The sequence below is a fragment of the Papio anubis genome, chromosome 13 (genome assembly GCF_008728515.1).
Source record: "Papio anubis isolate 15944 chromosome 13, Panubis1.0, whole genome shotgun sequence".
Classification (NCBI taxonomy): Eukaryota; Metazoa; Chordata; class Mammalia; order Primates; family Cercopithecidae; genus Papio; species Papio anubis.
The window spans coordinates 62,728,578-62,754,722 of record NC_044988.1 but is presented as its reverse complement, the minus strand read 5'-3'; the positions used below and the strand labels follow the sequence as shown (position 1 = coordinate 62,754,722).

The 26,145-nt window shown below is 46.9% G+C and overlaps 1 protein-coding gene across 1 annotated transcript; it reads left to right on the top strand.

Moving 5' to 3' along the window:
• Window positions 1–19,296: 19,296 nt before the first annotated feature.
• On the top strand, window positions 19,297–21,077 carry CCL19 (C-C motif chemokine ligand 19). Its single transcript, XM_003911560.5, has 4 exons — window positions 19,297–19,566; window positions 20,305–20,437; window positions 20,624–20,717; window positions 20,807–21,077. Exons 1-4 carry the CDS (start codon window positions 19,518–19,520, stop codon window positions 20,825–20,827), a joined length of 297 nt encoding a protein of 98 aa, XP_003911609.1. The 5' UTR covers window positions 19,297–19,517; the 3' UTR covers window positions 20,828–21,077.
• Window positions 21,078–26,145: the final 5,068 nt, after the last annotated feature.

The window sequence follows — 26,145 nt, the reverse complement described above, 5'->3', positions numbered from 1 at the left end:
AAAAGAAAAAATTAGCCAGGCATGGTGGCACATGCCTATTGTCCTAGCGACTTGGAGGCTGAGGTGGGAGGATCACTTGATTACCCAGGAGTTTGAGGTTGCAGTGAGCTATGATCACACCACTGCAGCCTGGGTGACACAGCAATACCCCATCTTTAAAAAAACAAAAAATTAAAAGTACATCAGGGGGGCACCCAAGATGGCTGAATAGGAACAGCTCCTGCCTCCAGCTCCCAGCGTGAGCAACACAGAAGATGGGTGATTTTTGCATTTTCAACTGAGGTACCGGATTCATCTCACTGGGGCGTGTCGGACAGTCAATGCTGGTCCATGGGTGCAGCCTGACCAGCAAGAGCTGAAGCAGGGCGAGGCATCGCCTCACCTGGGAAGCACAAGGGGGAAGGGAATTCCTTTTCCTAGCCAAGGGAAATTGAGACACACAACACCTGGAAAATCGGGCAACTCCCACCCTAATACTGCACTTTACCAAGGGTCTTAGCAAATGGCACACCAGGAGATTATGTCCCACACCTGGCCCGGAGGGTCCCATGCCCACAGAGCCTCCCTCATTGCTAGCACAGCAGTCTGAGATCTAACTGCAAGGCAACAGTGAGTCTGGTGGAGGGGCACCTGCCATTGCTGAGGCTTAAGTAGGTAAACAAAGCCACCGGGAAGCTTGAATTGGGTGGAGCCCACTGCAGCTCAAGGAGGCCTGCTTGCCTCTGTAGACTCTACCTCTAGGGACAGGGCATAGCTAAACAAAAAGCAGCAGAAACCTCTGCAGATATAAAAGTCCCTGTCTGACAGCTTTGAAGAGAGCAGTGGTTCTCCCAGCACGGAGGTTGAGATCTGAGAACGGACAGACTGCCTGCTCAAGTGGGTCCCTGACCCCTGAGTAGCCTAACTGGGAGATATCCCCCACTAGGTGCAGACCGACACCTCACACCTCACACAGCTGGGTACACCCCTGAGATGAAGCTTCCAGAGCAAGAATCAGACAGCAACACTTGCTGTTCAGCAATATTCTATCTTCTGCAGCCTCCGCTGCTGATACCCAGGCAAACAGGGTCTGGAGTGAACCTCAAGCAAACTCCAACAGACCTGCAGCTGAGGGTCCTGACTGTTAGAAGGAAAACTAACAAACAGAAAGGAGACCTACACCAAAACCCCCATCAGTACGTCACCATCATCAAAGACCAAAGGCAGATAAAACCACAAAGATGGGAAAAAGCAGTGCAGAAAAGCTGGAAATTCAAAAAATCAGAGCGCATATCCCCCTCCAAAGGAACGCAGCTCACCACCAGCAATGGAACAAAGCTGGACGGAGAATGACTTTGACGAGTTGAGAGAAGAAGCCTTCAGTCAATCAAACTTCTCAGAGCTAAAGGAGGAACTACATAACCAGTGCAAAGAAACTAAAAACCTTGAAAAAAGAATGGATGAATGGATAACTAGAATAATCAATGCAGAGAAGACCTTAAAAGAACTGATAGAGATGAAAACCATGACACAAGAACTACATGACAAATGCACAAGCTTCAGTAACTGACTTGATCAACTGGAAGAAAGAGTATCAGTGATTGAAGATCAAATGAATGAAATGAAGTGAGAAGAGAAGTGTAGAGAAAAAAGAGTAAAAAGAAATCAACAAAACCTCCAAGAAATATGGAATTATGTGAAAAGACCAAATCTATGTCTGATTGGTGTGCCTGAAAGTGATGAGGAAAATGGAACCAAGTTGGAAAACACTCTGCACAATATCATCCAGGAGAACTCCCCCAACCTAGTAAGGCAGGCCAATATTCAAATTTAGGAAATACAGAGAATGCCACAAAGATACTCCTCGAGAAGAGCAACTCCAAGACACATAATTGTCAGATTCACCAAAGTTGAAATGAAGGAAAAAATGCTAAGGGCAGCCAGAGAGAAAGGTCGGGTTACCCACAAAGGGAAGCCCATCAGACTCACAGCAGATCTCTCGGCAGAAACTCTACAAGCCAGAAGAGAGTGGGGGCCAATATTCAACATTCTTAAAGAAAAGAATTTTTAACCCAGAATTTCATATCCAGTCAAACTAAGTTTCATAAGTGAAGGAGAAATAAAATCCTTTACAGACAAGCAAATGCTGAGAGATTTTGTCACCACCAGGCCTGCCCTACAAGAGATCCTGAAGGAAGCACTAAACGTGGAAAGGAACAACTGGTACCAGCCACTGCAAAAACATGCCAAAATGTAAAGTCCATTGATGCTAGGAAGAAACTGCATCAACTAATGAGCAAAATAATCAGGTAATATCATAATGACAGGTTCAAGTTCACACATAACAATATTAACCTTAAATGTAAATGGACTAAATGGTCCAATTAAAAGACACAGACTGGCAAATTGGATAAAGAGTCAAGACCCATCAGTTTGCTGTATTCAGGAGACTCATCTCACATGCAGAGACATACACAGGCTCAAAATAAAGGGATGGAGGAAGATCTACCAAGCAAATGGAAAACAAAAAAAAGCAGGGGTTGCAATCCTAGTCTCTGATAAAACAGACTTTAAACCATCAAATATCAAAAGAGACAAAGAAGGCCATTACATAATGGTAAAGGGATCAAATTATCAGGAAGAGCTAACTATCCTAAATATATATGCACCCAATACAGGAGCACCCAGATTCATAAAGCAAGTCTTTAGAGACTTACAAAGAGACTTAGACTCCCATACAATAATAATGGGAGACTTTAACACCCCACTGTCAACATTAGACAGATCAACGAGACAGAAAGTTAACAAGGATATCCAGGAATTGAACTCAGCTCTGCACCAAGCAGTCCTAATAGACATCTACAGAACTCTCCACCCCAAATCAACAGAATATACATTCTTCTCAGCACCACATCACACTTATTCCAAAATTGACCACATAGTTGGAAGTAAAGCACTCCTCAGCAAATGTAAAAAAACAGAAATTATAACAAACTGTCTCTCAGACCACAGTGCAATAAAACTAGAACTTAAGGTTAAGAAACTCACTCAAAACCACTCAACTACATGGAAACTGAACAACCTGCTCCTGAATGACTACTGGGTACATAACGAAATGAAGGCAGAAATAAAGATGTTCTTTGAAACCAATGAGAACAAAGATACAACATACCAGAATCTGTGGGACACATCTAAAGCAGTGTGTAGAGGGAAATTTATAGTACTAAATGCCCACAAGAGAAAGCAGGAAAGATCTAAAATTGACACCCTAACAACACAATTAAAAGAACTAGAGAAGCAAGGGCAAACACATTCAAAAGCTAGCAGAAGGCAATAAATAACTAAGATCAGAGCAGAACTGAAGGAAATGGAGACACAAAAAACCCTCCAAAAAATCAATGAATCCAGGAGTTGGTTTTATGAAAAGATCAACAAAATTGATAGACCACTAGCAAGACTAATAAAGAAGAAAAGAGAGAAGAATCAAGTAGAGGCAATAAAAAAATGATAAAGGGGATATTACCACCGACCCCACAGAAATACAAACTACCATCAGAGCATACTATAAACACCTCTATGCAAATAAACTAGAAAACCTAGAAGAAATGGATAATTTCCTGGACGCTTACACTCTCCCAAGACTAAACCAGGAAGAAGTTGAATCCCTGAATAGACCAATAGCAGGCTCCGAAATTGAGGCAATAATTAATAGCCTACCAACCAAAAGAAGTCCAGGACCAGACGGATTCACAGCTGAATTCTACCAGAAGTACAAGGAGGAGCTGGTACCATTCCTTCTGAAACTATTCCAATCAATAGAAAAGAAGGGAATCCTCCCTAACTCATTTCATGAGGTCAACATCATCCTAATACCAAAGACTGGCAGAGACATAATAAAAAAAGAGAATTTTAGACCAATATCCCTGATGAACATTGATGCAAAAATCCTCAATAACATACTGGCAAACCGAATCCAGCAGCACATCAAAAAACTTATCCACCATGATCAAGTGGGCTTCATCCCTGGGATGCAAGGCTGGTTCAACATACGTAAATCAATAAACATAATCCAGCATATAAACAGAACCAAAGACAAAAACCACATGATTGTCTCAATAGATGTAGAAAAGGCCTTTGACAAAATTCAACAGCCCTTCATGCTAAAAATGCTCAATAAATTCGGTATTGATGGAACGTATCTCAAAATAATAAGAGCTATTTATGACAAACTCACAGCCGATATCATACTGAATGGGCAAAAACTGGAAGCATTCTCTTTGAAAACTGGCACAACACAGGGATGCCCTCTCTCACCACTCCTATTCAAGATAGTATTGGAAGTTCTGGCTAGGGCAATCAGGCAAGAGAAAGAAATAAAGGGTATTCAGTTAGGAAAAGAAGAAGTCAAATTGTCCCTGTTTGCAGATAACATGATTGTATATTTAGAAAACCCCATCATCTCAGCCCAAAGTCTCCTTAAGCTGATAAGCAACTTCAGCAAAGTCTCAGGATACAAAATCAATGTGCAAAAATTACAAGCATTCTTATACACCAGTAACAGACAAACAGAGAGCCAAATCATGAATGAATGAATGAACTATTCACAATAGCTTCAAAGAGAATAAAATACCTAGGAATCCAACTTACAAGGGATGTAAAGGACCTCTTCAAGGAGAACTACAAACCACTGCTCAGTGAAATAAAAGAGGACACAAACAAATGGAAGAACATACCATGCTCATGGATAGGAAGAATCAATATTGTGAAAATGGCCATACTGCCCAAGGTAATTTATAGATTCAATGCCATCCCCATTAAGCTACCAACGTCTTTCTTCACAGAATTGGAAAAAACTGCTTTAAAGTTCATATGGAACTGAAAAAGAGCCCGCATTGCCAAGACAATCCTAAGCCAAAAGAACAAAGCTGGAGGCATCATGCTACCTGACTTCAAACTATACTACAAGTCTACAGTAACCAAAACAGCATAGTACTGGTACCAAAACAGAGATATAGACCAATGGAACAGGACACAGCCCTCAGAAATAATACCACACATCTACAGCCATCTGATCTTTGACAAACCTGACAAAAACAAGAAATGGGGAAAGGATTCCCTATGTAATAAATGGTGCTGGGAAAATTGGCTAGCCATAAGTAGAAAGTTGAAACTGGATCCTTTCCTTACTCCTTATATGAAAATTAATTCAAGATGGATTACAGACTTAAATGTTAGACCTAAAACCATAAAAAACCCTAGAAGAAAACCTAGGTAATACCATTCAGGACATAGGCATGGGCAAGGACTTCATGTCTAAAACACCAAAAGCAACGGCAACAAAAGCCAAAATTGACAAATGGGATCTAATTAAACTAAAGAGCTTCTGCACAGCAAAAGAAACTACAATCAGAGTGAACAGGCAACCTACAGAATGGGAGAAAATTTTTGCAATCTACTCATTTGACAAAGGGCTAATATCCAGAACCTACAAAGAACCCAAACAACTTTACAAGAAGAAAACAAACAACCCCATCAAAAAGTGGGCAAAGGATATGAACAGACACTTCTCAAAAGAAGACATTCATACAGCCAACAGACACATGAAAAAATGCTCATCATCACTCGCCATCAGAGAAATGCAAATCGAAACTACAATGAGATACCATCTCACACCAGTTAGAATGGCAATCATTAAAAAATCAGGAAACAACAGGTGCTGGAGAGGATGTGGAAAAATAGGAACACTTTTACACTGTTGGTGGGACTGTAAATTAGTTCAACCATTGGGGAAAACAGTGTGGCGATTCCTCAAGGATCTAGAACTAGAAATACCATTTGACCCAGCCATTCCATTACTAGGTATATGCCCAAAGGATTATAAATCATGCTGCTATAAAGACACATGCACACGTATGTTTATTGCAGCACTATTCACAATAGCAAAGACTTGGAATCAACCCAAATGTCCATCAGTGACAGACTGGATTAAGAAAATGTGGCACATATACACCATGGAATACCATGCAGCCATAAAAAAGGATGAGTTTGTGTCCTTTGTAGGGACATGGATGCAGCTGGAAACCATCATTCTCAGCAAACTATCACAAGAACAGAAAACCAAACACTGCATGTTCTCACTCATAGGTGGGAACTGAACAATGAGATCACTTGGACACAAAAAGGGGAACATCACACACCAGGGCCTATTGTGAGGAGCGGGGAGAGGGGAGGGATAGCATTAGGAGATATACCTAATGTAAATGATGATTTAATGGGTGCAGCACACCAACATGGCACATGTATACATATGTAACAAACCTGCATGTTGTGCACATGTACCCTAGAGCTTAAAGTATAATAATAAAAATAAATTTTAAAAAAATAGAGCTGCCGGGCGCGGTGGCTCACGCCTGTAATCCCAGCACTTTGGGAGGCCGAGGCGGGCGGATCACAAGGTCAGGAGATCGAGACCATGGTGAAACCCCGTCTCTACTAAAAATACAAAAAATAAGCCGGGCGCAGTGGCGGGCGCCTGTAGTTCCAGCTACTCGGGAGGCTGAGGCAGGAGAATGGCGTGAACCCAGGAGACGGAGCTTGCAGTGAGCCAGGATCGCGCCACTGCACTCCAGCTTGGGCGACAGAGCGAGACTCCGTCTCAAAAAAAATAAAAATAAAAATAAAAATAAAAAATAAAAAAATAGAGCTAATACATCTTTAGGCCAGGAGCCACGGCTCATGCCTGTAATCCCAGCACTTTGGGAGGTTGAGGTGGGAGGATCTGTTGAATCCAGGAGTTCGAGGCTGCAGTGAAAAACAAACAAGCCTCAGTTAGTCCTATAAACCTGAAACCAATTCCAAAGTAAGCAGCTAGCCAGGAGTGGTGGCACACACCTGTAATCTCAGCACTTTGGGAGGCAGAGGGAGGAGAATGGCTTGAACCGAAGAGTTTGAGACCAGACTGAACAACATGGCAAGACCCCGTCTCTACATTTTATTACAAGACACTTTTTTTTTAAGTGAAAGCAAGTTTATTAAGAAAGTAGAGGAATAAAAGAATGGCTACTCCATAGGCAAAGTAGCCTACAAAAAACTTTTTTAGAGTAAGCAACTAGGTTTCTTAAGAACCCCTCTCTTCATGATACTTGGGTCACACTTTGGCTGGCCACAGTTCCTACTCATTAATCATATCCTTTTAGAGGACTGTGATTACCAACAACTGCCGGGTTCTTTCTTTTGATACCTTTCCTTTAAAAATTAAAAATTACGGGCTGGGGGCAGTGGCTCATGCCTGTAATCCCAGCACTTAGGGAGGCCGAGGCGGGTAGATCACCTGAGGTCAGGTGTTCAAGACCCGCCTGGCCAACATGGTGAAACCCCCTCTCTACTAAAAATACAGAAATTAACCAGGCATGGCGGTGGGTGTCTGTAATCCCAGCTATTCAGGAGGCTAAGGCAGGAGAATTGCTTGAACTCAGGAGGTTGCAGTGAGCTGAGGTCACACCATTGTGCTCCAGCCTGGGCAACAGAGCAAGACTCTGTCTCAAAAAAAAAAAAAGTTTAAAATTATGGGCTACCAGAACGACACACTAGGTATCCTCTACCATGCCATATGACCTAGTGAGAGTCAGAGGGGCAGGGTCTGTCACTTGTTGTCTATGAAAGGTCACATTAATTTGTTTCCCAGCTGTAATCACTTACCTGTGAAATATGTCTTAAGCTTCAGCTCGTATCCTTCATGAAGTTCTTTTTCTTTCTCACATCCAGGCATTACTTCTCCTTGTATTTGGGGACAAAATAATGCTGTTTTGTTAAAGTCATCAACGTTTCTATGCTTTGCCATTAGTCTTGGGCTGGATTACCATTTTTATGGATGCTGAAAATGCCAGCTCTCTTTTTTCCTAACGCCTATATTTGTAATTCTTTTTTTGAGACAGGGTCTTGCTCTGTTACCCAGGCTGGAGTGCAGTGGTGCAATAGTAGCTCACTGCAGCCTCCAACTCTTGGCCTCAAGGGGTCCTCCAGCCTCATCCTCCCAAAGTGCTGGGATTACAGGCATGAGCCACTGCGCCAGGGCTATATTTGTAATTCTTCTAGTAGTGCCTACTTTAAGGGGAATTGTATGATCTTGTGACCTTGGTGACCTATGTCTATTCCTATGTCAAGAAACTGAAAGCTCCATTTTCTTCAAGACAACCATTTCTCAATTGGCAGCAAACTAAAACACCCCAGAGAAACTCTGTTACCATACTCTTTGAGACTTTTGCTTTAGAATCATGGGTTGTGATAATAATAAATTTCAATCCAATATTAAGAGAATAACTGAACACCACTTGTTAAGGCCTAAGCAGCCAGCGCCAGCTTCTGCTCGGAGTATCCCCTGCGCTGTGTGAGCCTTCGCCTGCTGGGAGACGCTCACTGCCCTGCTCGACCACCAGGAGGCAGCAGCCCTCTGTCTGTTAAAGGAAAACAGGCGAGGGGGTGGAATTTTCTATTCTCATTTCCTTCATCTTTCTAGGACCAATTTGTTTTCAACTATTTTTACGATTTGTTCTTACATGTGTCTCATTCTAGGCCAAAGGTTGCGCGTTTCCCTGTGTCCACTTATGAGCAAGACAAGTTCCTTTCCCGCCCATGTCAGGCTATAACCCTTCATCCTCCAGCCCCAGCCTCGCGCCTCGCACACGGTTAGCATCTCAACACATTCCCGTGGAATAAGGAAACCTTTCTTAGCGTTGGCCCCGTAATGAGTGATGTAAGATATCTATCGGGTGCGAGGGAAGTGCCAGAGGTGATGTGAACCTTCCTTCAGCCTTTAAGCCAAACTAATTATTTCAAGACTTCAACATTGGGCACCTCGGGCTCTGGGTAAACGGGGAATATTTGGGGCGTGGGAGAGAAAGATAAATGCTTCATATTCGCCGACAAACACGGGCCTTCCCACGGCTACCAGGCTGGGACGGCCCCGCAGAGGACCCCCGGGGCTCAGGGGCCTGGGTGGCGGGGGTTTGGCGGGACGGGGGGTGTCCTGGCCCGTGATAACTGTCGGCCCAGGTCACAGGAGGCGCGGGCACCACCCACAACCCGAGCCTTCCCTCCATATGCCCGGCCCGAGCGTGGGGACCCCAGGGAGGGCGGGGCCAGGGAGCCGGGAGGGCGCCAGAGGCTGTTCCAGGCCCAGGGACTTCGGACGCCCGCGCACCGCAGCCTCTCTGAGGAGCTCGCGGGGTCACAGTAGCACGCGTCCACCTCCTGCCGCAACAGCGCCCGGCTCCAGAGCCTCCCTTCCCAGGCTCGGGGCGCCCCCTGCAGGCCCAGCTGGGGAGATGCATGGGCATGCTCACCGCCGCGGGGACACGTCCGCACACATGCCCCAGTCGCGCACAGCCCCACAGACACAGCTCGGGATACACACATTCATGCATGCGACATACACTAACCATCTACTCAGGGTCCTCTCCCTACAATCATTCACCCACCCCGACCCCCCTCCCCAACGGACTTGGTTGACTCTCCTGCCCCAATGGCTAGTACGCTCGCATTCAGGATCTCCTACCTCTGGGGCAGGGATTTGGCCAGACCTGGGAGCACGAAAGTTGGGCAGGCTCCTTGGAAGAGGATGAGGCTAGGCTGGGCTGAGTGAGTTGATCTGCCCTGAGCTGGAACAAGATTGCCAGGGCTCAGGCTGAACCAAGAACCCTGTAAAGACGACTTGGCTGGGAAGAGGGTGAACAAGGCGAAGCACGTAGCGCTGATGCTTCTGTATCTGTGGTCAGAAACTGTTTCAAACACCTCCCTGACCTCCAGTCCCCCACCCCCATTGGATTATCTAAACCAACAGCTGTGGGTAGGTGCCTTAAACCCTTCACCCACCGGGCCTGTGTCCTTTCCCTTTTTGCCATGATAGTGGGTACCTTCGTAACACCCTGACTGCCACTTCCTTCCCTGATTCCTCTTTCTCTTCCTGATCTGTTCATGTTGGTGAGGTCCAGGACTTAGAAGTTGGACCTCTTCTATCTACACTCACTCTCTTGGTGACCTCATTGTCTTATACCTTTAAATACCATCCATTTACTCCCAAATGTGTGTCTTCGGCTAGCATCTCTTCCCTGAACTCCAGGCTCATCCGAGCTACCTACTTAACATTTCCATTAATATGCCCAACATGCAGTTTCAACTTAAATCTATACCAGGGTCCTGATCTCCCCACAAACCCACTCCTCTTCAGTCATCCTCATCTTGTTAACTAAAATTCTATCCAAGTTTCTCAAGTCAAAAACCTTGCAGTATTCTCTCCTTTTCTTTCTCTCATATCTTATGCTGAACCCCTCCGCAAAGGCTGTTGGCTCTACTTTGTTTCCAGAATCTGAGCACTTCTCACCAACTCCACACACCATCATCTCCTCCCTGGATTGTTGCAACAGCCCCCACACTGGTCTCCGTGCTTCCATTCTTGCACCAGTTTGGTCTACTCTCCATTCAACAGCTAGAGAGAGTTTATGTCAGACCATGTCACACTTGTTCAATACCTTCCAATAGCTCCCCATCTCACTCAGCAGAATATAACAATGGCCTACAAAACCCTGTACTATCTGGCCCCTGTTATTATCTGACTGTATATCTCCTACCACCCTCCCCTTTTAGCCTCCTTGCTATTCCTCAAATGCACTCTTGCCTCTTTGCCCTTGCTCTTTCCTCTACCTAGAACATCTTCACCTAGACCTCTGCAAGGATTTCTCCCTCACCTTCTTCAGGTCAGCTCTCTGCTCAAATGTTATTGGTAAAGGTTTTCCTGACTGCCTTATTTAAAACAACACCCTCCCTCAATACTCCCTATCCCTCTTGCCTTCTTTATTTTTCTGCATAGCACTTATTGCCATCTGAGATAGTATAGATTTTTCTAGTTTGCTTATTGTCTGTCTCTTTCATTAGTATAACAACTCTGCAAGAGCAGGAACGTGTATCTGTTGTACTTACTGCTGTATCTCAGTGCCAAGAATGGTGTCTGGCACATAGGAGGCCCTCAATAAATATTTATTGAATGAATGTGTAACAAATGCCTTGTTTATTGTTATTTAATTATTTCACCCCTTCCTGCTGATTCTCAGGGTCTTTCCCAACAGGCGCTCCAGGCAGATGGTATTGAAATTGAATTGAAACCTCTCTGCCAGCTTTGCACTATATGATTGTGTCATTTAGGATCTTGGCAGGAAACAAATGCCATGCTCAAAAAAGGTTAATGGAAAAGAATTTAGTGAAGGGACCACTTACAGAGGTGAGAGCAGGGTTGTTGTAGGCAGTCACTGCACGTGAATTAGTATAGCCCCAAACCTCAGACCATCTCTTCTTCTAGGCAAAGTGTACACTAAATGTACTGCCCCAAATTCTGCACACTGAGAGGACTTCCCTTAACCACTGTATTTCAGGACCATCCCTGGATGGGGCTGTAATCAGCTGTCTCTTCCAGCTAATGCCAGCATACCTTACAGACCCTCTGTTAACTGTTTGTAGAGAACATCTCCATGAAGCTGTAAGTGTGATGAGAGGAAGAAGCAGAAAACAACACAAGTAGGAGTCTGAGCCATCTGGCCATGCTTTTATTCATACCTTCTGAAACTTCTAAGGTCTGGTCTTATATATACAATTCATTTCATAATGAATGCTGCTGTGCACATCCAACTATGTGATTTGCTTAGATAGCACCCTTAGGTCACATTGTCACTGGATGAACTATAATCTGAGTTTGAGACCAGGGCCCCAAGGCCTATCAAAAGCTGCTTTTCAAATAGAAAAGAACTGTTAGCAGAAGAAGCATGGCCTTACTCCACTACACTAAGGTTCTTTGCTTTAACTCTCCTACTAGCGCTCCTACAGCACACCTTTATCTGCCACAGACAACATGAAATTCACTGGATTTGTGGGTCATTCAGCCAGAGCAGCAGTGCAACTTTCCCTGGAGCCTGGACCTCATTCAAAACTATCAGCTTCGGCTGGGCATGGTGGCTCATGCCTGTAATCTCAGCACTTTGGGAGACCGAGGCAGGTGGATCACCTGAGGTCAGAAGTTCAAGACCAGCCTAACCAACATGGAGAAACCCCATCTCTACCAAAAAAACAAAATTAGCCAGGTGTGGTGGTGCATGCCCGTAGTCCTAGCTACTCGGGAGGCTGAGGCAGGAGAATCACTTGAACCCAGGAGCCAAGATTGCATGATTGCACTCCAGCCTGGACAAACAAGAGTGAAACTCCATCTCAAAAAAAAAAAAAAAAAAAAAAAACCTGTCATCTTTATGAGCCTTTATGCAATATCCAGTCAACATTTTGCCGTAGTACATATAAATACAGTATATATTGCCTCTAAAACCCAAAGTGCTCTTTAACGTCATGCCCTAATGACTTTTTCAGCTCGTCCCCATCTCCATAGTGTAGAAATTTCACCATATCTTGAAAAACACTGACTAGAAGGAAGATTTATAGAATCCGCCTGTGAAAGAGATCCAGGATCTCCCAGCCCCCCACCCAATCAAGAGGATTCAGTTCTGGGAAACCGGCCTAAGTTTAGGAACTGGGTAAGACTGTAAATCCTTAATATAACTTGAAAATCAAGTTTCTGCTTACCAGGTCTGGAATTTTTCCACTTGTATGGGTCAAGTAGAACATTAGTAAACTGTCCATTTCATTACTAGGAACACCATGATTAATTAGCTACCACCATATATTCCTATGGGGCAAAGCACATGATTACTACTCATCTCTACAGATTTCATAGTAATTTCACTCACCTTATCACTCATGGTTAGGTGGTAACACCTGTCCTCTACCACGCAAGAATTCCATCATTCACCTTGAAATAAGGCTACCCAGTCCCAAGAGAGCATCTCACAACCTCATTTCTAGCCTATTAAAGAAGTCACACAGTGCTTTTCAAAGGGTTGACGTTCCCCTCAGTAATGTGTTCTTGCTGCCTTGAAGAAGAAAGTATCTTTCTGGGCCCTTTGGAGGTGTACAAAACAGGTAACTTCAACATTCATTTCTAACCTTTGAACCTCTTCCTCTACTTTACTATTCAAAGTATAGTCCAAGGACCACAGCATCAGCATCATTTAAAAGTTCGTGAAACATGAAGGCCAGGTGTGGTGGCTCAGGCCTGTAATCCCAGCACTTTGGGAGGCCAAGGTGGGTGGATCATCTGACGTCACGAGTTCGAGACCAGCCTGGACAACATGATGAAACCCCATCTCTACTAAAAATACAAAAGTTAGCCGGGTGTGATGGCGTGCGCCTGTAATCCCAGCTACTTGGAAGGCTGAGGCAAGAGAATAGCTTGAACCCAGGAGGTGGAGGTTGCAGTGAGCCGAGATGGTGCCATTGCACTCCAGCCTGGGCGACAGAGCAAGACTCCGTCTCAAAAATAAAAACAAAACAAAATTGTAAATGTGAAACATGAAACATCCTGGGCTTCACTCCAGACCTACTGAATAGAATCTACAATTTAATAAGATTCTCCCAGGTGAATCATGCACACATTAAAGTTTGAGGAGCTGTGTTCTACAGCAGGCCAGCGAGGTTCTAGCACCTCAACCTCACTGATCACAGGCCACTGTCAAATCCAGGCTTCCAGGAATCAACCCAACAGAATATTAACACAACTCCCAGGTGCTCAGCTAATATTAACACAATGATACCCAAATCGTGCATGAGGACACCTATATCAGTAAATTTGTCCTCACTGGTTCCTGGGATTCTCCCAGGACAAGTTGACAAGTTCCCGCAAATTTCCCAGCACCTACACTCTTGCTCTTGGAGCACATCCTGTACTTTCCTGTCTAAACAATGTTAGGATTGAACTCGAAATATGGGCCTGGAGACTCTGAGGTCTGGTCAGGGTGGGTCCTGAGGAGAAAAGGCATGCCCTTTGACAGAGAGTTATTATCTAATGGAAGGGAAGGTTGGATCCTTCATGGTTTACAGGGGAAGGGGGAATTATTTTCTGCCACCAAGGAAGATTCAGGGGGATTTGAAGGTCCAGAGTTCTCAGCTTTGTTCATCTCTGCTCAAATGTCACCATTCCAAGTTTCAGAGTCCTATGCCTTCCCAACAGTGCCTTTATTCTAGCATAAGGGCATCATCACTCAGACATGAATCCAAGACACTTGGGTCTTGGATCTGATCCTCAGCCATATCTGTCATGTGGCCACATATAATAAACATTCCTTAAGACTTCCATTTGAGTTAGAAGTTCATGGTCTAACCTTTTTTTTATATATATAGAGTCTCGCTCTGTTGCCAGGTTGGAGTGCAATGGCATGATCTCTGCACACCGCAACTTCTGTCTCCCAGGTTAAAGCAATTCTCCTGCCTCAGCCTCCCGAGTAGCTGGGATTACAGGCGCCCACCAGCATGCCTGGCTAATTTTTCTATTTTTAGTAGAGACAGGGTTTCGCCATGTTGGTCAAGCTGGTCTCAAACTCCTGACCTCAAGTGATCTGACCCCCTCAACCTCCCAGAATGTTGGGATTACAGGCGTGAGCCACTGTGCCTGGCCTAACCTTATCTTTTATATTGGAATTTTACTAGCACAATCAGAAATGGCCAGTGAGGTTCTGGCCTCAATATAGTACTATAGTAACAATATAGTAATCACCATTTACAATCATCATTTGTGGCCATAGTAAGTAAGTGCCTCAGGTACTTTATCTCCTAATGTCTTAACTTCCAACGTTTCATCCATGCCTCACGAGTGACAGTCTAAGTGACTGTGATGCTTCTACATGCTCCAGATTACTTGTGTCCTCTTTTCCCAAGCACAGAGACCATCCATGCCCTCATCAAGGGCAAGCCAATCCTAGAATTGCATTTTGGGAATCTATGTCCTGGTACTACCAATTATATCAGTGAGAACCCTGGCAGGAAACATAGCACACTCCAAGGATACAGGGAAAACCATGTTTCCCTACTCTCTACTCCCTCTCACCACTCAATACTTCTGTGACCTCTGGTTATTCATAAGTGTGTGGGATTTTTCTCCCCACCGAGAAATTCTCTGGCAGACAGTTCCTCAGTGGACACCAGATGGGTGTCCTCTAATTCAATTCAATTCTGACATCATTTACCTGGAGGTAGCATCAGATCCCACAAGTTGAGGGTTCAGTTCCACAAGACTGCCCCCCTACTTCAGATACCAATTGCAAGCACAGATTTTGGCCTATGCTTCTGAGTGACCCGCTATAAATAGGGGTTTCCACAACCCACCTTGGGTTCAATTAATTTGCTAGAGCGGCTTACAGAAGTCAGGGAAACATTTACTTATGCTTACCCATTTATTATAAAGGATATTAGAAAGGACAGATAAACAGCCAGATGAAAGGGATGCATAGAGTGAGGTATGGGAAAAAAAAAAAAAGGTGTGGACCTTCCATGCCCTCTCTGGGCACCCTCCTCCAGAACCTCCATGTTTTCAGCTATCCAGAAGCCCCCACGCCAACTTAATCCTTTTGGGTTTTTAATGGAAGTATCAGTACATAGGTATGATTGATTACATCATCAGCCATTGGTTTATCAACTCAAGCTTCAACCCCTCTTCCCCTACCCAGAAGTGGGGAGTGGGTGGGACTCCCCACCACTAGAGAATGTTAGAGAATGTTCCAACTCTCTAACCATGTGGCTGGTTCTTCTGCTGACCAGCTCCTATCCAGAGGCTGTCTAGAGGCCTCCAGCCACCAGTTATCTCATTAGCATACAAAAGACACAATCTATCCCAAGATTCCAAGGATTTCAGGAGCTATATGTCAGAAAAAGGAAGATGAAGACCAGATATATATTTCACAATATCACATACACTCAAAAAAATTTAATTGGAAAGATTTTAATAAAAGGACAATTTAAGAGATTGGGTCAATATTAAGGAACCAACATGGGATGATAAGCTGTTGGGGTCTAGCAATGGGGAGAAGCCATTACCATACAAAGGCTTAAAGGGGCAAGAGGAGGGAACAGTGTTTCCAAAGCCTGTCATCCCAGCACTTTGGGAGGCTGAGGTGAGTGGATCACCTGAGGTCAGAAATTTGAGACGAGACCAGCCAACATGGTGAAACCTCATCTCTATTAAAAATACAAAAATTAGGCCAGGCACGGTGGCTCACGCCTGTAATCCCTGCACTTTGGGAGGCCAAGGCGGGTGGATCACCTGAGGTCAGGAGTTCAAGACCAGCCTGGCCAACATGATGAAACCCCGTCTCCACTAAAAATACAAAAAAAATTAGCCAGGCGTGGTGGCAGGTCCCTGTAATCCCAGCTACTCAGGAGGCTGAGGCAGGAGAATCACTTGAACCCAGAAGGCGGAGGTTGCAGTGAGCCGAGATTGTGCCATTGCACTCCAGCCTGGGTGACAAGGGTGAAACTCCATCTCAAAAAAAAAAAAAAAAAAAGTAGCCGGGGTGGTGTGTGCCTCTAATCCCAGCTACTCAGGTGGCTGAGGCAGGAGAATTGCTTGAACGTGGGAGGCAGAGGCTGCAGTGAGCTGAGATTGTGCCACTGCACTCCAGCCTGGGTGACATATTGAGACTCTGTGTCAAAAAAAAAAGAATAGAGATAGACCCGTGGAAGGGAGGCAACCCAAAAGGATCACTCTAGACCAGTGGGCCTCAATCTGTAGACCACCTTGGGAGGTCAATGTGAGCCTTGGGATTCTCCTGCCTCAGCCTCCTGAGTAGCTGAGGAGTCAGGAGTTGAAATGGAGTTTCACCATGTTGGCCAGGTTGGTCTCAAACTCCTGTTCCAGATAAACAAAACTTATGAAGTTCATTAATAGTAGACCTGCCCATAAGAAAAGCTAAAGGGAGAAATAAAAAACAAAAAACAAACAAACAAAGAAATGCTAAAGGGAGACCTTCAGAATGAAACAAAAGAACAAAAAATAATAACTTACAGCCACACAAAGAAACAAAGATCTCTGATAAACATAATAACATAGCAGGCTGGGCACAGTGAACTTCTTGGATATGTATATTCATACTTTTCATCAGATTTCAGATGTTTTGTCATTATTTCTTCAATTTTTTTAATGCCCTATTCTCTCTATTCTCCTCCTAAGACTCCTGGGATGAGGTATACATTTGATGGTATCTCTGAGGCTCGTTTGGATCTCAAACTTTAGCATGTATCAGAGTCACCTGGAGGGTGTGTGAAAATGCAGTTTGCTGGACCCCATCCTCAGTCTCAGATGTGGTAAGTGGGAAGTAAAATCTAAGAATTCATGTTTCTAACAAGCTCCCAAGTGATGCTGCTGCTGCTGCCCAAAGGCTACTCTTTGAGAACAACTGCCACAAGGGAAATTATTCACTGCCAGAACTGCAACAAGATGAAAGATTTGGGGAATTAATACCCCAGCCTCTCTCCTTCCACCACTGATCTCCTGTTGCTGCTTCCCATGGGCCAGCCCCAAACGGAAGCCAGAGAGCAGGAGACCGTGAGTAATGCTATCTGCAGTGGTCAGCCTTCCAGGGAGCAGAGCAGGGCCGTGAAGAGTGGAAAATGGATAGATTGGGTCAAACAGAATAACCAGAACCACCATGGACAGAGGAATGGATAGATCAATGGAAAGAGGGATGGATGGATGAATTAATGAAAGCCATGGTGGCTCACGCCTGTAATCCCAACAGTTTGGGAAGCAGAGGCGAGCAGATCATTTGAGGTCAGGAGTTCGAAACCAGCCTAGCCAATATGGTGAAACTTCACCTCTACTAAAAATACAAAAATTAGCCGGGCGTGGTGGTAGGTGCCTATAATCCCAGCTACTCAGGAGGCAGGAGAATGGCGTGAACCCGGGAGGCAGAGCTTGCAGTGAGCCAAGATCACGCCACTGCACTCCAGCCTGGGTGACAGAGGGAGACTCTGTCCCAAAAAAAAAAAAAGAAAGGACAAAAGAAGAACAATGGCTAACAGAACTTATTGTGCATCAGCCTCTAAGCTAAGGGCTTTTAAGGGCTTTACTCAGGGTACCTCATTTAACCCTGAGATGTAGATCTACCATTCCCATTTTACAAATAAGGACACTAAGACACAGAAACTGGAGAATTTTCATCTTGTCGCAGTTAGTAAGTGGTGGAATCTGAATCCCAAGCTAGGCGCTCTGTCTGCAGAGTCTCCCTCCTCTGCACCGTGTACTACCCATGCTGTGCCATGACCAAGTGGCAGACAGGTGGTGTGGGGTGAAGGTAAAGAGTGTAAACCCTAGAGCACACCTGGGTCCAAATCATGCTCCAGTACTTACTAGCTGTGTGGCTTTGTGCTCTGAGCCTCATGTTCCTTATGGGTAAAATAAGAATAATAACGCGAAAATAAGAAAAACTACATCAATTATATTGTTTTGGGAAAGTTAAGCAAGGTAATAGTGGTAAAGTCCTTGACATAGAGCCTAGCACATAGCAAACAATCAAAAAATACCATTACTATTATTATGATTAATGAATGGAAAGAAGCTAAGTCAGAAATTTAAGAGGGAAATGTTCCCCCTCCCTCTCCGCAGCCAAGAGAGGGTCTAAGACTTGGGTGACGAAGGGTGAATGGGCGTTTCATATTTAGTTTCTCTTTTGAGGCCTTCTCTTCTGACCTTTCTCATAAGGGGGAAGTCACTTGTCCCCTCCTCCATCAGCCGATTCCTTGAAATTTTAAGATTTGTCTGAATATGAGCTGGCCAGCCCCTCTCCTTAGAAATCCCCTCTTGGTTCCCAGGACTGAGAAAAGGGGGAAAATGAAGGGGGCTATTCCAAGCCAGTCTCCCTCCAGCTGTTCCTTTGACCCAGGTGTTGGACATAGGAAAATGGTAAACGGAGGAAAGGGAGGGCTTGCTGAGCCCCAGAGGCCAGAGATGTGGGATGGGGGTCCTGGGTCTCTTCCCAAGGTACCTGGCCTTTCAGCTCTGCTTGCCCCAAGGGAAGGACTGGTTCCCATATGGTGGGACCTTGGAGGCCACCCCAGGCTCTCATGGTTGTCCAGAGGGTGCCAGGGAGCCTTCTTCACCATCAGCCTCCCAAGAAAGAAGCACCAGTGAGGACAAGGGATAAACCTAAGGAAGGGAGCCCCACCTTTGACCATCACTTCTGAACCCCAGCTCCATGATTGATGATGCAAATGCCACCGATGGGATGACAGAGCAATCCCTTTCTCTGGAGAAACAGTGCACAACCCCCTTTACTGGGCCAGACTGCAGACTTAAGTTCTCAGAGCAGGAGCCAAGGAAAGCAGAAGGAAAGGGCAACCGCAGTGGGGAAGAAGGAGGGGCAGAGTGAGATTCTGCCAGAAAGAGGGAGGTAACAGGGGAATCACAGAATGGGACATGAAGGGGAATTTCAGGCAGAGAAAGTGAAGCTCTGGCCATAAATAGGAGTCAGCTGCAGGACTCACATTCCCAGCCTCACATCATTCATACCTTGCATTTCACCCCTGCATCCCAGTCGCCCTGCAGCCTCGCACAGATCCTGCACACACCAAGACAGCTGGCACTTACATATTCGCCATTGGCCTGCCTCTGTTCACCCTCCATGGCCCTGCTACTGGCCCTCAGCCTGCTGGTTCTCTGGACCTCCCCAGGTAAGGCTGAAGGAAGAGTCAGGGTCAGGGGCAGTGAGGGGCTGGCAGTGGGTAATGTCTAGATCTCAGATTGCTTGGCACTGGATGTAAGGGACATGGTGAGTTCAGGCGAATGCTTAGGTCTGCATGTTTCGGTGAGCCTGGCGGGTCCCTGCATGTGTGCCTGTTAGTGTGGGTATCCCTGTGCCCCTGAATTCCAATGCGGGTGTGTCTCTTAGTACATCCTGGGGCCTATGGCTGTGGCTGTCTCTGCAAGCTCTATTTCCTGCTGCCTCCGTTTCCCAGGCAGAAGGAGATTTGCTTAAGGTAGGGAGAATGGCAGACACCAAGCCAAGGCTGATATTCAAAAATTTAGCAATTAATAAGGCTCCTAACACCAGCCTACCCCACCCCACACCCCTCCCACACTGTGACTTGCATTAACTCTTTACTTGCTGGATTGTCTTGGGAGAGAGGTTGGGGTGATCAGGGCAGCAGGAAGTCATTTGTGGGGCTCAGGGCAGTGGTTATTTGCAAAACAGTTTAGAAGTATGACAATATGTTTAGCAACCAGCAGAGCCAGAGCCATATTGGTGCATGCTGGTTAAATACCAGGTCTAACTCCTCCCCTACCCCATCACACACACACAAACACACACACACACATACACACACAGAGGTGTCCTTAATCCGAGCTAGGGCCATGGCCACGCCACCCTCAAGGGCTCTGTGTCCTGTCACCTTCTTTCCCCATCCCAGCCCCAACTCTGAGTGGCACCAATGATGCTGAAGACTGCTGCCTGTCTGTGACCCAGAAACCCATCCCGGGGTATATCGTGAGGAATTTCCGCTACCTTCTCATCAAGGATGGCTGCAGGGTGCCTGCTGTGGTGTGAGTGGTGGGGAGGGTGTCTAGCCTCATCTCCCTTTTTAGCCCCTGCTGAGACTCCCACCTTCTTATTCCCCTTCTCCATGCCAAGCCCAACCCCTTCAAGGAAATCCCTGAAACAGGTTCCCAGACATGGTCCCCAGATATGCTGGATTCTGGGGCTCCATTCTCTCTGACCTCTCACCCCAGGTTCACCACACTGAGGGGCCGCCAGCTCTGTGCACCCCCAGACCAGTCCTGGGTAGAACGCATCATCCAGAGACTGCAGAGGACCTCAACCAAGGCAAGCCTGGCCTCCCTGGCCCTGTATCCTCCCTCTGAGCTCCTGTCTAAGATTCCAGCCTGTGACCCTTCCTTTCCTGCCTCCTCTAGATGAAGCGCCGCAGCAGTTAACCCATGACAGCACCAGAGGGAGCCTGGAGTCCGAGTGAAGCGTTGTGAATTATTACCTAATCTGGGGAACCGAGGACCAGAAGGAAGCACCAGGCCTCCAGCTCCTCTGCACCAGACCTGATCAGCCAGGACAGGGCCTGGGGTGTGTGTGCGTGTGAGTGTGAGCAAGAGGGTGAGCGTGGTCAGAGTAAAGCTGCTCCACCCCCAGACTGCAATGCTACCAATAAAACCACCTGCTGTTTACAACTAATTGATCACAACCAGTTACAGATTTCTTTCTTCCTTCTCCACTCCCACTGCTTGACTAGCCTTAAAGAAAAAAAAAAAAAAAAAAGCCACCTGGCACCCATAGATCTGTCTGCTGTCTGTTTGCTGTCTAGCCAGGAGGACAGGAATAGGAAGGGGGAGGTAGAATGGCAGTATCTATTTTCTCTTCTGTGGCCTAAGGGATCTCCTCGCTCACCTTCACTTAACAACCTGATGCTCTCAGGATCAGCCTCATTGCTTTCCATAGTTCAGCAACACTAAGCTTGGATCAGTTCCCTGAGTGAGCCAGTGTCTCATGCCTCCCAGTCTTTGCTCTCCAAAGCAGGTGTTCAAGCATCCAGGTGTCTGAGGGATCCAGTGTCACTCAGGGGAAGGGAGTTGTGGGGAATCAGCTCTCATGGCTGGGGCAGGTGGAGTGGGGCAAAGGACCCAGCTCTACTGCCTAGGGGGAAAATACCCATCCACCCACGCCCTTCCCTTGGTCTGGCACACTCTTCTCTCTCCTCTGCCCACCTGGCTTCCCATCTGGGTCCAGATGCCTCTTCATCCAGGGAGCCTTCCCTGACCCCAGGCTGGGTTAGGTAGCCTCCTGTAGTAGCCCCTCACAGCATCCATCATACTGACTTATATTTGCTGGTTTGTCCAAATTTGTCCATGTTCTTGGACTGGGATCACATCTCTTTTGGGTTCCACTGTTTTTCTGGTGTCCAGCATGCTGCGTGGCTCAAGGCAGTCCCTCAATAAATATTTGTTTAGTGAATGAATAAATATGTGAGGAAAGACTCAGAAGCCAGGGCTGAGGGCCCATCTGTCCATTCTGTCCATACAGAATCTGACTTCCAGGCCAGCCTTCCTCTCTCAGCCAAACTGAGCAAGGTCCAGCCCCATCTTTACAATCCTGGGGCCATGCCTCTCAGGGACACTGACAGACAGATCTGGAAGTCAGAGGTCAGAGACAGGAGAGAGGCCCACGGGTTGGAAGAAGGAGTAGCCAGGGAAACACAAGAGATTCCGCAGAGAGGAGCCCTACCACCACCCCTACAGTCTACATGGGCTCCAGGGCTCAAAGGCAACACTGAGACGAGAGACATCTCCCCAGATGAGACCAGAAAGGAATCTCAGCTCTGGGAGATGAGAGCCGTGTGACTCTTGGAGCATCCCACAGGGCTTCTCTGTACAGAGTGAGGGCCTCGTACTTGAGAAGTCCCCTGGGGAAGCAGGCTGGCCTCCAGATGGTGTTCTCTAAGGCCCTCTCCAGCTGGGAGTGACAAGTCTGTGCCACTGGGGTCAGATGAGAGCAAGGCGGCCAGATTGAGCACCCTTGCCTGGGAAGAGAGGCCGTCGTTATATCAGGTATACCTCAGCCAGCAACAAAACCAGGCCGGGGCAGGCCTTGAAAAGGGAGAAATGGACTGGGCGCGGTGGCTCAAGCCTGTAATCCCAGCACTTTGGGAAGCCGAGACAGGCGGATCACGAAGTCAGGAGATCAAGACCATCCTGGCTAACACGGTGAAACCCCGTCTCTACTAAAAAGTACAAAAAACTAACCGGGCGAGGTGGCGGGCGCCTGTAGTCCCAGCTACTTGGGAGGCTGAGGCAGGAGAATGGCGTAAACCCGGGAGGCGGAGCTTGCAGTGAGCTGAGATCCAGCCACTGCACTCCAGCCTGAGTGACAGAGCGAGACTCCGTCTCAAAAAAAAAAAAAGAAAAGGGAGAAATGTTGAGGGAGTTGTGGCAGCCCCTCCTCACTGACAGGATGACATCCTCTTCCTCTCCTCTGCTCCCAGATGCAAGTGCTCAAAACCTTGGGTATCCCAGGTCTTAGAATCACCTGGGATCATGCATCCATGCATCCATTCATTCAGCTGTTTCTGCATTCATCAGACCTCCATCCATCCAACCATCCACTCACCCACTTCCCACCCAGCCATTCTTTCATCCATCCACCGAGCCAGCCAGCCATGGCGTTCTACATCTCCCAGCTGTGGATCCCATGCCCCGCATCCCAGCAGGCTGGTGTCTCAGAGGACAAATACACATGGTGGGGGTAGGGGGAGCATATTGCCTGAAAACCCTCTCAGTGCCAGTGACATTTACAGGAAGTCAGTCTGCCACAGAAGCAACAAAAGTGATCTCTCTGGACTATCGGAGGAACACACAGACAGAGCAGGGCAGGTGAGAGTGGGAGCCTTGAAGAATATGCTACCAGGACAGGGGCCCCTGGATACTACCTCCATGACACTGCTGCCAGGAGGTACAGAGCAAATCCTGAATTCACTGCCTGGGCCAGAGTCCCATGATCCTGTCTCTGCCCCACTCATTGTGCGACTCTGGGCAAGTTCCTTTTCCATTCTGCACCCCAAGACCCAGTTTCCCCATTTGTCAGATGGGAGAGAGAAGCTTGATTTTCGAGACTCCTTCCAAACAACAACTTGGCTCCTGATTCTTTAGTTCTTATACTAAACCGCCAGCATTTGCATAGATACCCCACAAAGTCTTGCACATCCAGAAAACGCTCCCTGGGGCCACCTTCTGAGATCAAAGGAGAACTGAGGCTCAGAAAAAGAGAAAATAGTCTAGGAGCTAGTGAAGTGCCTTGGATTCAATTGACCCTGGAAGCCTGGGAAATGAAGAATTTGGAGGAAATCTGAGGGGTGGACACCAGAGCCCTAGGGGAGCTGGCATGCAACCCTCCCCACCCCTTCTATAGCCAGTGCTTTCCATCCCAGCTTTTTGCCTTCCTCTTTTTCCCACCCCCCAACCATATCGACCCATCCTGGACACTGGGTCTTATCTCCCTGCCAGGTACATAAGCTCAGCAATCTGAGCAACTGGAGCAACTGAGCATCCTGCCCCACTCTAACATTCTCAGCCCTGTGACTCCATTTAATCAACATCTGCTTTCTGCTTCATGGTGAGTCACTGACGATTGTTGCATCTTCATTTATCCAGAGTTCTGGTGGGCTAGGAGCCCACTAGAAATTGCCAGCCCTCTGAGGAGTGGTGTGGACTCCTAGCTCCCCAGTTAGGATGTGGAGGCCTTGTTGCCTGCCTCTAGATAGACACCTTCCTCTCTAGGGCACATGGCATGAACATTACAGGTTCAAGGCCTGCAGCTGGGTGATACCTCCCATCATAAAGGCCAATATCTCAGTAGCCAATATCTTCCTAAAAGTATCTGACACCTCCGCTCAGGTTTCTCTTAGCCTTTGGGTGATGAAAAGCTCCCTTTTCTATTTGTTGAGAGAGCTCCCGAGGGAAAGGTTGGGCCTCATCCAACTCCATTGCCAACATTGCTCTGACAGGGTCTGGTACAAAATAAGCCCCAATACACATATGATTAACAAAAATGGAACTGAACATGGCCTTTTCCCACCATGCCCCGCCCCCCACCAGGAGCACATCCAGTTCTCAAGACAGCCGGGGCTATCTCTGCTGTGTGGTTGAGCGTTTGTTCAGAGCCAGCTTCATACGGTTTTGATCAAGTTTTGATCATCTCATATTCAGCTTCTCGGCAGGCAAGCTCCATGTCACCCCCTCCTTCTAGGCTACGGGAAACTCAGAAACCACCAGAAAATCTTAGAAATAACAGTTTTGTGAAGGCTCAGGACTCCTAATTGGGAAATTTCCTCCAAGTGCCCTTCTGTAGGAATTAGCAGGCATTTCTCTGGTCAGATAATTTCCTAGGTGACCCCTGAGACTTTGTCCACATGGAAGGACATGGCTCTGAGAATTAGCTAATTCACCACTAATGCTTACCAGGTACTGGGCACTGCTTTAAGTGCTATTACCATTCTTATGTTGCAGCTGAGAAAACTGAGGTACAGAAGTTAAGTCACCTGCCCAGGCTGGACAACTAGAAAAAAGGCAGAGCTGGGGTTCCTGTCTGGGCAGTTTGGCTCCGGAATATCTACTCTGAACTACTACACATACCACTTCTCCGAGGTGACCTATCTCCTAATTACAAATGGAGAACAGTATAGCAGGGCCAGAAGTGGAGAAGCGGCCCATGGGAATAGGGAACGTCGCTACTTCTGGGTGCTGGCCATGTGCAAGTCTCCAAGCTGAGTCCTTTCTTGGCATTACATCATGGCACCCTCAAACGATCCCATGAGGTATCATTAGTACCATTCTATGTAAGGAATTTGAAGCACAGAGAGGAGAATTACCTCCCAAGTCAACTCAGCTGGTGAGTGGCAAAGCTGGGATTGCAGTCTAAGCCTGCCTGATGGGCAGCACTTGGACTGAGGGCTGGGGGTTGGGAAGTCTAGTTGGGGTAGAAAAGCTCAGCTTGCTAGAAAAAGCTGGGGAAATAAACAAGAGAGGAAGCTGGTGGCCACAGGTAGGGTCCCCGCACTTGAACCCAGACACAAAGACACACACCCTAGAGGGCTTCCAACCTCCTGTGCCTCTGCAGTAGAAGGGGTATCAGCTTCCCCCAAGCCTCAAAGAGGGATTTTACTGAGGCCTCAGTTTTCCCAATGGCAGAGGAGTAGAGAAGGGGATTGGGCTACAGCAATGCCCACCCTACTCCTATTCCCAGGGGAGTATCAGATGCCAGGACCTGGTGATATTGAAAGGAAATGAGGAATGTAGGGACAGTGCTGGGGATCTGGAGGGTAGGGGTAGAGGCAGGATAAGAAACCCTCTGACAGGCAGGGCTCCTGGAAAGGAGTGGGGCCCGGCGTCTGATCGGCAGGTGGCAGAGGACCTCTGAAGAGCAAAGCATCTGAGGGCAGCAGGGCAGCATCAACTCTCAAAAGACCCATTTCTGAGGAGCACTTTCATCTCCCAAGGGGCCAGGGGCAGGAAGGGCAGAGTTGGAAGAAAAGAGCGAGGACAGAACCTCTAAGGATCAGGGTAGATGAGGGAATCAGGCCTCCCCACCCTACTTCTAGGGCCTTTGGGTCTTCCCCGTGGCTCCAGTGGGATGCAGAAGATAAGAGCCGCCCTCAGTTCCAACTTGGCAGAGGTGGGAAAGCTTTCACCCCAGCCGCGGGAACACTACCATTCTGGGACAACCAGATCTCCTAGGGCTTTTGATCTCAGAA

What these genes read in the sequence shown, in the direction of transcription:
- CCL19 (XM_003911560.5), top strand. Translation starts at nt 19,518, where the DNA reads ATGGCCCTGCTACTGGCCCTCAGCCTGCTGGTTCTCTGGACCTCCCCA. An exon ending in GGTTCTCTGGACCTCCCCAG is followed by an intron (nt 19,567 to 20,304) that starts GTAAGGCTGAAG and finishes TCCCCATCCCAG; the next exon opens with CCCCAACTCTGAGTGGCACC. An exon ending in TGCAGGGTGCCTGCTGTGGT is followed by an intron (nt 20,438 to 20,623) that starts GTGAGTGGTGGG and finishes CTCTCACCCCAG; the next exon opens with GTTCACCACACTGAGGGGCC.